Consider the following 10,000-nt stretch of genomic DNA (forward strand, 5'->3'; position numbering starts at 1 on the left):
CGAGGTTGCCTACCCCTGGTGTAGAGGGACCTGGATGAAGAAAAAACAAAAACAAAAACCAGGCCCACAAGGGAAACTTTGCCCTAGTATCTAGTCCCTCAGCTGGATTTCCATCTCACAATGAAGGCTACTGCTAAGTTTGAAGCCGCCCTGAGTCTTCGGAGAAGGGCGGGATATAAAGGGAATTAAAATAAATAAATAAAATAATAAAATAAGGCGGGAATAAGTTTAGAATAGAAAGCCGAACGAACAAATGAGGGTTTTTTTAAAAAAAACAAAACCAACGCATATCAAACTGTTAAAGTAAGACATAGATCAGAGGTCTTCAAACTTGGCCCTTTATGACTCGTGGACTTCAACTCCCAGAATTCCTGAGTCAGCTATGGTGTATGCTATGCTGACTCAGGAATTCTGGGAGTTGAAGTCCACAAGTCATAAAAAGAGCCGAGGTTGCCTACCCCTGGTGTAGAGGGACCTGGATGGAAAAAAAAAAGAAAGAAAACCAGGCCCACGAGGGAAACTTCGCCCTAGTCTGGTCCCTCAGCTGGATTTCCATCTCACATCTAAGGCTACTGCTAAGTTTGTAAGCCGCCTTGAGTCTTCGGAGAAGGGCGGGATATAAATGGAATTAAAATAAATAAAATAATAAAATAAGGCGGGAATAAGTTTAGAATAGAAAGCCGAACGAACAAATGAGGTTTTTTTAAAAAAAAAACAACGCATATCAAACTGTTAAAGTAAGGACATAGATCAGAGGTCTTCAAACTCGGCCCTTTTATGACTCGTGGACTTCAACTCCCAGAATTCCTGAGTCAGCTATAGTATATGCTATGCTGACTCAGGAATTCTGGGAGTTGAAGTCCATGAGTCATAAAAGAGCCGAGGTTGCCTACCCCTGGTGTAGAGGACCTGGATGAAAAAAAAAAAAGAAAACCAGGCCCACGAGGGAAACTTCGCCCTAGTATCTAGTCCCTCAGCTGGATTTCCATCTCACATCTAAGGCGGGAATAATTTTAGAATAGAAACCCGAACGAACAAATGGGGTTTTAAAAAAAAAACGCATATCAAACTGTTAAATTAAGACGTAGAATTCAGAGGTCTTCAAACTCGGCCCTTTTATGACTCATGGACTTCAACTCCCAGAATTCCTCAGCCAGGCACGCTGGCTGAGGAATTCTGGGAGTTGAAGTCCATGAGTCATAAAAGGCCGAGTTTGATGACGCCTGATGTCATAGATCTACAGTTGTCTTCCGTCAGGCACCGCGCGGAAGGCCCTCAGCCGAGCAGCCGAGGGCCTCACCGGGGCGGGGGGAGGGGGGGGAAAGAGGAGTTGAGAGGCGTCCGCGGATACCGCCTGATTGGAAAAAAAACAAAAACAAAACGCAAGACGAAGGAAAGAAACGAAATAAAAACAAAGAAGCGAACTAAAATAAAGAAGCGTTTGAAAAAAAAAATCTTATAAAGAGCCTGGCAGGCAGCCCTGTTTTCCTAGGAGGTGTTTTTTTTTTTCCGCCCTCACCGTCAGGAAATCAGGCGCCGCCGGGGACAACCTCAGTCCTTCCGGTCGGGCCGCGAGGCTCCGCCCACCGGCGCCGGAAGCTGCACGTGGGTGGCCGCGATGCCCAAGTCCAAGCGGGACAAGAGGGGTGAGTATGGGGGGGGGGGACGTGGGACCCCCCCCGGCTCGGGTCTTCTTTTTTTTTCTTTCAACCCCCCCATAAAGACCCCTCCTCAAGGGGAAGCAGGGAACCCTCTTTGCTTTTGCAGGACTTTTAATCCCTATTTCTTTGCACAACAGCCCTGCCGGGTCGGCCAGGCTGCAAAACAAAAAGAGGAGGAGGAGGAGGAGGAGGAGGAGGATGGTGGTAGCCTTTTCTCCTAGCCTTTTCTCCTCCTCTAAGGGCGGGAGAAACCTTTTGGCGCCCAGGCGGTGCTGAGCGATGGTTCCCGTCTCTTTCGTCTGGGCTGAGCATGATGGGGGTTGCAGTACTCCCGAGCCTCAGCTGCTCAGCTGGCTTTTTCCTTGCTGTGTTTAAAACATTAAAAAAAAAAGGCGGAATTCCTCGCCACCAATTATTGACGTGACCTTGCAAGCGGACTGGATAAAACTTGAATGAAGGCAATAATAATAATAATAATAAAGTTGGAAGGGACCTTGGAGGTCATCTAGTCCAACCCCCCTGCCCAGGCAGGAAACCCTATACCATTTCGGACAAATGGCTGTCCAGTTTCATCTTAAAAGACTTCCAGGGTTGGAGCATTCACAACATCTGGAGGCAGGTTGTTACACTGGTTAAATGTTCTCACTGTCAGGTAGTTTCTCCTTAGTTCTAGGTATTGATGAATGGATTAATTCCCCCTCCCCTTAATTGCGGAGACCTATCCTGGGTCGAGATGGGGGTTCCTCCTGGAGACCTCCAATGGCCACTCTGGAGCTGATCCCGGATCTCCAAATCTTATAGCAAGGCTTTCTAAGAGAGATTACTTTGGGGGCTGATAGGAGAAGTTACTCGTTCACAACATGGTGGAGAAGGCAGATATTTGAGTAGCGAATTTGGAGGAGCATGTATCCGAGTTTCTTGCAGAGATTCCAGCTGCTTCTTTGAAAAATATATTCAATTTCTATAGCTTCCTGTCTCCTTCCTTCTTTCATCTGTCTCCTTCATCCCTTCATTTCTCTCCTTCCTTCCTTCATGTTTCCTTCCTTCTTCCCTCTGTCTCCTTCCTTCCTTCTTTCTTCTCTCCATCTGTCTCTCTTCCTGTCTCCTTCCTTCTTTCATCTCTGTCTCCTTCCTTCATCCCTTCATTTCTCTCCTTCCTTCCTTCATGTTTCCTTCCTTCTTCCCTCCGTCTCTCTCCTTCCTTCCTTCCTTCTTCTCTCCATCTGTCTCTCTCCCTTTCCCTTCCTTCTATTCCCTGTGTTGTGCTCTATTGCCCTTGCACTCCAGTACAATTTCCAAATTAAACCACAATCTCGTTTTTTCAAACATTCCCTATTGGATGCTGAGCCCGTGTCTTTCTTCCTTGCAGTCTCCTTAACAAAAACCACCAAGAAAGGTTTGGGAGTTAAGCAAAACCTGATAGAAGAGGTAAGCAAGATGGCAAGCCAGTTGTTGGGCTGTTATTTTTTTTTCTTTTTCTTAAAAAGTCTCCTTCAAAGGGTCATTTTACAGGATTTGTTCATTTCACCAATATAAGAAAGGATTAAATTAACGCCATTAGCTGTAACAGTGTCCCCTACGTTTTCTGTGGGAAAAATCCTGAAGTTTTGTCCTGTGAAACGTCCGTCAGGATAGCAAATTGGGGGTTCGAAAATCAAAAACGGAACCCACCGCCCAGTTCTTTTTTTTGTCCTTAGCTACGAAAATGTGTCGACACCTACAAGCGTCTTTTCATTTTCTCCATTGCCAACGTGAGAAACAACAAGCTGAAAGATATTCGCAGTGCTTGGAAACACAGCAGGTGAGTGTGTCCCTCACGTAGCTTTGCCATTCCTGCTTCTAAAAATGAAGAAACTTCCAGGTAACCATATTCCCTCACCCCCACTTCCTATATTCCGTTAAATTTTCTGAAACTTGGCTCTTCGATCTATTTGGTCCAGACTGTGGGGTTGTTAATTTAACTGGGTTTTAGATTTACTCTTGGGGCTTGAATTTAATTTGTTTTAATTGTTTTTATTTTTTTGTATTCATGGTTTTAACTGCCCTGTAAACCGCCCTGAGTCCTATGGGAATAGGGCGGTATACAAATCCAATAAAATAAATAAAATAAATAAATAAAACTTGTAAGAGTTCCTTAGAGCCATTCAGATCTTTACACGATGAGCAGAAGCTGAAGACAATCCTCCCTTGAAAGAAATACCTCAGCTTTTGAAATTTCACTAGATTTTTTTATATATATATATTCCAGGATATTTTTTGGGAAAAACAAAGTGATGAGTGTGGCGCTGGGTCACAGCCCTTCGGATGAATACAAAGATAACTTGCATGAGGTAAAGCACCAGACGTTTAAAACTGTACTGTGTGTGTGTGTGTCAAGCAGACGCTTCCTCCGGGAAGCCTCCCAAACCGGTGGTCCCAGAATCCTGAAGACCCTCACACCGTGGGGAAAGTCACTTCTTCACCAAATTTTTCATTCTCCTTTAGGTCAGCAAGCATCTACGGGGAGAAGTCGGTCTGCTTTTCACAAATCGCACCAAGGATGAAGTTATAAAGTAAGTTTTTTTTCCCCAAAAAAGAACGCCCGAGGATTTCAACTAGGAAAGAAAAAAACTGGATTTCTTTTGGGATTTTGGAAGTTTTCAGGTTTCTGCGAAGGGCATCCCTTGCCTTCCTAACCAGCCTGTGGGCTGCCCCATAACGGGGTTATGGTTTTTTTTAGCCCAGAGACAAATAGGGTAAATCGCAAAATCTCAGTCTGAATTCTGTGCCTTTTCTGCTTCCGGAAGCAAAATAAATCTACAGCCTAGAAGAGAGATTATCACTTTGCTGTATTGATGGTTAGTTGTAGAATCAGTTGCCCTGTGTCCTGTTTTAAGCCATCTGCACTCACCGTCCCGTTAGCTTTTCCTGGGGGGGGGGGAAAGGCAGTTCTTCCTTCACCTTTCTCTCCTCACCTCTTGCTGCCCAGGTGACGCCAAACCAAGGAGGCAAGAACAGAGTTTCTAGTCCCCGTGAATTTCAACTCCACAACTCTCTTTTTCTTCGCAGCTGGTTTTCCCAGTTCAGAGAGACCGACTTTGCCCGGGCTGGAAACAAGGCCACCTTCACGGTCAACTTGGATATGGGACCCTTGGATCAGTTTTCCCATTCTATGGAGCCTCAGCTGAGGCAGCTTGGATTGCCCACAGCGCTGAAGAAAGGTTGGGAACATAATCTGAGGAAACGTGGGCAAGGCTCTTTCCCTGGCAAACTTCCTTCAGGTATTTTCCTGTTGGTTTTTTTTCCCCCCTTGTAGGTGTGGTGACGCTGATCTCCGATTACGTGGTCTGCAAAGAGGGGGATATCCTGACCCCAGAGCAAGCTCGCCTCTTGGTACGTGGATGATCCTACTTTTGTAGGTCCCAAAGATGCTTTTTCAGGAGGCCACCGGACTTCCTTGTTTCTCCTTTGAAGACGCTTCGCTTCTCCTCCAAGAAGCTTCTTCAGCTCTGACTGGACGGTGGGGAATGGGAAGGATTTATACTCCTTGCAGACCGCCGGTCGTTTGCCTTCTTTTAGAGAGCCGTTGAGGCCACTTGGAGGTTTATCTGTGTCCTCGGGGGTCACCCGAGTGGTGCAAATGGGTGGGGAGCCTTCTTGGCTGCAGGATGTTTCCTGGCCCTGGATCCCTTCACAATTGGAGACGGGTGCAAGCAATTGGGGGTGAGTCTGTGGTCTGCATCTCAAAGTGAAGCACAATCCTGGAGTCTGCAATGTTTTCTGGAAATCCGTCCACACTCCTGCACGATCCGAAGGGCGTTCCTCCCAAAGTGCACGGCTCAATGTCTATGGAGCTTCTCACTCATCCTGGTCGTGGTTGTCCCAAAGGTTTTCAGGAGGCAACTGGACTTTTCTTTGAAGACGTCTCACTTCTCATCCAACAAACTCCCCACCATCCGGTCAGAGTTGAAGAAGCTTCTCGGATGAGAAGGGAAACATCTTCAAAGAAAAAAAGGAGGAAGTCCAGCTGCCTCCATAGACACTTTCATAGGTGCATTGTCCATTAGATTCCCCTAAATACACAACCCCCATTGCGCCACAATACTTGGGAATTGCAGCGGACACTTTTTCATTCCTCTTTCCTCCAGACTTAAGTTACTAGTCCATTTGGTTCCTTCAGGCACAGTTTTAAAATACTTCTTCCAGACTGACACCGTGGAAGTTCCGCTTAACGTGGGTGAAAGATATCTGTTATTTGAATATCATAGTGTCTCCTTTTTTTTCCCCCCTTCCAATTCTGGCCTTTTCTCGTGAGAAGCCACGCCTGGATATTTCTTCCCCCTTCGTACAGAAGTTTGTCTCCCTTGTTTATCGATCCTGAAAGCTTTTGTGTTAAGTTTTCTTGACAGCCAGTGAGCCGTTTCTACTGAAACTCGGAGGCCTTCCCCTCTTTCTCTGTACCTAAGACCAGTGCTTTTTTGGTAAAAGAAAAAGGTGCCGGAACTCATACGTGTCATACAACCCGCCTTGCCCTACCCTACAAGGTTCCATCCAAAAAAGGTGCCGGAACGCCGTTCTGAGCGTTCTGTGACAAAAAAAGCCCTGCCTAAGACGGTCGCAAATGACTTGATTTTCCTGTTCTGAGCGCCCTTGGTTGAGGCGTCACGCTTTCATTTCTTTTTATTTCAGAAACTCTTTGGATACACAATGGCAGAGTTTAAGGTGGTGATCAGAAGCGTGTGGGATGCTGAGACGGGACAATTTGAGCAGCTGGAAACCCCCACAGGGGACTGTTCAGCAACGATGGAAGAGGAGGAGGAGGAGGAGGAAAGTAATGAAGAGAACTAGGGCAGAAGAAAGGCCTACAGACTGTTTTTTTTTTTTAAAAAAGAGTTTCATAACCCCTGCTCTCTTCTTAATGGAGGACTGAACTAATAACCTAAGGATACTGCCGTAATGTGGCTTTTTTCAAGGATGAATATATATATTTGTGTGTGAATATGTCTATAAAATGTATAAAAGAATTTACAGCGCATTCCGTTGTCTTTGTAACCGATCAAAATTTGTGGGACCAATAATTCAACGTGAAGATTCGTGGCTGCAGCGAGTGCCATTTAATTCCACTTTACCCAAGGATCGAGGCCCCCTGGCACACGCCTTCAGCGGAAGTAGTTGGGGCAGTCGTGGGCCGCAAGGTGCCAGGCTTTCTCGAAGGCCGCCACCACGCTCGGGACGAGAGGGCCCTCCTCGCTGGACTGGAGATTCTCCTGCAGCTGGTCCATGTTGGACATCCCAATAATCACAGCGTCTCCGTATTTACCCTGGAGAAAGAAAAGAGGAATAAACTCCGCGAGCAGCCAAATTGAATTATGATTTCTGCTTGGGGAATAAAGTCACGCAAGGTTGAAAACAGCATCGCTGCATCACCCCACAGAGAAGAGCTAGCAGTTAAGCAAGTCTGAAACTTTATCTAAAGACCCTCTGGATTTAGCAGCCACGGGGACCCAAAGCTTGCTCTTAAAAATGGCCCCAAAGCTGCTTTTTTCAAGAGGAAACGGGACTGGCCTTGTTTTTCTTTGAAACACGTTGCCAACAGCCAGGGATGAAGTTGACAAAGTTGAAGTTGACAAAGACCAGCTGGCCTCAGCACTCTGCCTTAAGTTCACGGTGGCCTTCTCGTGCGTCCTTCACGGGGAGTAGAAGAAGGACGGTGAGGCTCACCCTCGGAGGCGCCTGGCCCATCTCTGGCCATCTCAACTCCCTCTTAGTGGCGCCTGGTTTACGCTTCGTCCTTGGCCAGGGGTAGGCAACCTTGGCTCTTTTATGACTTGTGGACTTCAAATCCCAGAATTCCTCAGCCAGCATGGGGGAACTATGGCCCCTTCATGACTCGTGGACTTCAACTCCCAGAATTCCTGAGCCAGCATGGGGGAACTATGGCCCCCTTCATGACTTGGGGACTTCAACTCCCAGAATTCCTGAGCCAGCCTGGCTCAGCTTGGAAGCCTCTCCCTTTCCCCTCAGGAATTCTGGCTCAGGAATTCGGGGAGTTGAAGTTCACAAGTCATAAAGCGGCCTAGGCCAGGGGTAGGTAACCTTGGCTCTTTTATGACTTTTGGACCTCAACTCCCAGAATTCCTGAGCCAGCATAGGGGAACCTTGGCTCTTTTATGACTGGTGGACTTCAACTCCCAGAATGCCTGAGCCAGCCTTGGCTCACTTGGAAACTCTCCCCTCAGCATGGCTGGCTCAGGCATTCTGGGAGTTGAAGTCCACCAGTCATAAAAGCCAAGGTTGCCTAACCCTGTCCTTGGCCATCGGCAGTGTTTCAAAGGAAAGCAAAGCATCTGGTGGACAAACCGTGACTTGGGTGACTTGAGAATCCCCACAGACAAACAGCGGAGACCCCATTTTATGTCCTCTCCAGTTCTGAAGGCAAAGCTTGGCCTTCGTACCTGCAGTTCCGAATGATGGTAGACCCAGCGCAGGGCAGCCGAGGTCAAAGTGGGAGGATTCGCACCGTAGGCTTCACGGAGGGCAGCTTGGATCAAGGACACTCCCTCAAAATGGTGCGGCTTCCAATACCTGGAGTGGTATTTTTTAAAAAAACCCACAACACACTAATATCCCAGTACTTAAAATAAAAAAAAAAACAACGCCCAACCGCCTGGCCTAACTAAACAGTAGAAGTATAACAAAAACAATTTAGCAGAAAGGAAGTAATGCCTGGCAGAAGAGCGGAAAGGCAGGCAATGAAAAACTACTGAACACCAGGCAGTCCTTGAATTACAACGATGACTGTGGCGAGGGAGGTCATAAAATGGGGCAAAATCCCACTTAGCGACTGTCTTGCTTAGCCACAGACGTTTTGAGCTTGACTGCGGTCACGTCAAGGGCTACTTTCCGCCGTAATCTGAAAACCTATTTATTCGAACAGGCCGCCCTGGTTTAAGGGTTTGGGGTATTTTTTAATTATTTATTGTTATTAGGGCTTAATTAATTCAATCTTATTTTAACTTTTGTATGTAATGCTTTTATTGCCCCGTATACCGCCCTGAGTCCTTCGGGAGAAGGGCGGTATAGAAATTCAATTAATAAATAAATGAAATCAATAAATACTTTGGACTTATGACTGCGCTCAAAATTTCTACTGCTAAGCAAGACATGTGGCTATGTGGAATTTTGCCCCGTTTTACTGGCCGTTTCAACCAAAGACCCAATCTCCATTCACTGCTGCTTGAACAGAACAGCTGGAAGGGACCTTGGAGGTCTTCTAGTCCAGCCCTCTGCTCAAGCAGGAGAACCTATACCATCTCAGACAGGGGAATGTCTAGCCTCTTTTTAAAAACCTCCGGTGACGGAGCGCCCACGATTTCTGGTGGCAAGCTGTTCCACTGGTTAATTGTCCTCGCTGTCAGGAAGTTTCTCCTTAATTCCAGGTTGCTTCTCTCCTTGATCAGTTTCCAAGCATTGTTTCTCGTCCTTCCCTCTGGTGCTTTGGAGAAGAACGTGACCCCCTCCTCTTCTTTGGGGCAGCCCCTCAAATACTGCAACGCCGCTATCCTCTCTCCCCTATTTCTTCTTTACTTTACACTAGCCAAACCCAAGTCCCGCAGCCGTTCTTTGTATCTTTTAGTCTCCGGGCCTTGGATCACCTTAGTTGCTCTTCTCCTGGATTTTTCCCAAACTCTCGACATCTTTTTTGTGTTCAAGACGCTAGTCCCTTCCGCTAGAGACTCACCTGTCCTGGTAGACTTTGGCCCAGTCATTCCCGAAAAACCTGCCGGCTGGTGGTTGGCTTAAGTCTTTATCTTCGTACTTATACTTCCCTGTCAGAAGCCCCCCTGTTCAAGAAACATCAGAGTCTTGAGGTCATCAACAAACCCACTAAACCTCCATTCACCCTTTCAACCATCCTGCAGTTCCACAGGTAAGGCTTCGGTTTAAAAAAACCCCAAAAAACGCCCCTACTCCGTACCGGCCAGAGGGTTGTAAGCGTAGAAGCTCATCCCGAAGTGCCTGAGGCAGGGCAACAGTTCCTTCTCCACCTGGCGTGTGACTGCGTTGTACATGCCCTGTGGGTTTGAGCAGGGGAAGAACGAGAAAACAACGATGTCACGTTTCCGACGTGTGGGCTTTTCAAGTGACTCTGAGGCATTGTTTATCTTAAAAGTCCTTTATTTAACCTAATACACCGGCAAACGCTTGCTTCGAAGGAAGCTGGAATCTGAAATCTCCACCCCTCGCACAATATATTAAACCACAATTCTCCACCTTTCTAATTTTGTCATTGATCATGTTCTCCAATTCATTGAAAGAATCCGTTTCCCTTCCATTAGAAAACCCGCCAAGGCCTGATC

At 46.8% G+C, this 10,000-nt stretch overlaps 2 protein-coding genes across 2 annotated transcripts in view; one reads left to right on the plus strand and one right to left on the minus strand.

Annotated features, from left to right (window-relative positions):
* Positions 1 to 1,233: 1,233 nt before the first annotated feature.
* MRTO4 (MRT4 homolog, ribosome maturation factor) lies at positions 1,234 to 6,517 on the plus strand. Its single transcript, XM_083380180.1, has 8 exons — positions 1,234 to 1,646; positions 3,031 to 3,089; positions 3,359 to 3,462; positions 3,910 to 3,991; positions 4,146 to 4,213; positions 4,710 to 4,861; positions 4,957 to 5,033; positions 6,330 to 6,517. Exons 1-8 carry the CDS (start codon positions 1,619 to 1,621, stop codon positions 6,486 to 6,488), a joined length of 729 nt encoding a protein of 242 aa, XP_083236306.1. The 5' UTR covers positions 1,234 to 1,618; the 3' UTR covers positions 6,489 to 6,517.
* Positions 6,518 to 6,616: 99 nt separating this feature from the next.
* The window catches only part of LOC310650593 (aflatoxin B1 aldehyde reductase member 2-like), a 6,807-nt gene continuing 3,423 nt past the window's right edge, over positions 6,617 to 10,000 (minus strand). Inside the window, exons 4-7 of the mRNA XM_083380179.1 lie at positions 9,619 to 9,715; positions 9,382 to 9,484; positions 8,096 to 8,225; positions 6,617 to 6,961 (exon numbers count right to left, since the gene is read on the minus strand). Of these exons, the coding sequence (XP_083236305.1) occupies positions 6,800 to 6,961; positions 8,096 to 8,225; positions 9,382 to 9,484; positions 9,619 to 9,715 (492 nt within the window). The 3' untranslated portion in view covers positions 6,617 to 6,799. The remainder of the gene's footprint in view (positions 6,962 to 8,095; positions 8,226 to 9,381; positions 9,485 to 9,618; positions 9,716 to 10,000) is intronic.

Source organism: Vipera ursinii, assembly GCF_947247035.1.
Source record: "Vipera ursinii genome assembly, contig: scaffold_223, whole genome shotgun sequence".
In the NCBI taxonomy this organism is placed as follows: domain Eukaryota; kingdom Metazoa; phylum Chordata; class Lepidosauria; order Squamata; family Viperidae; genus Vipera; species Vipera ursinii.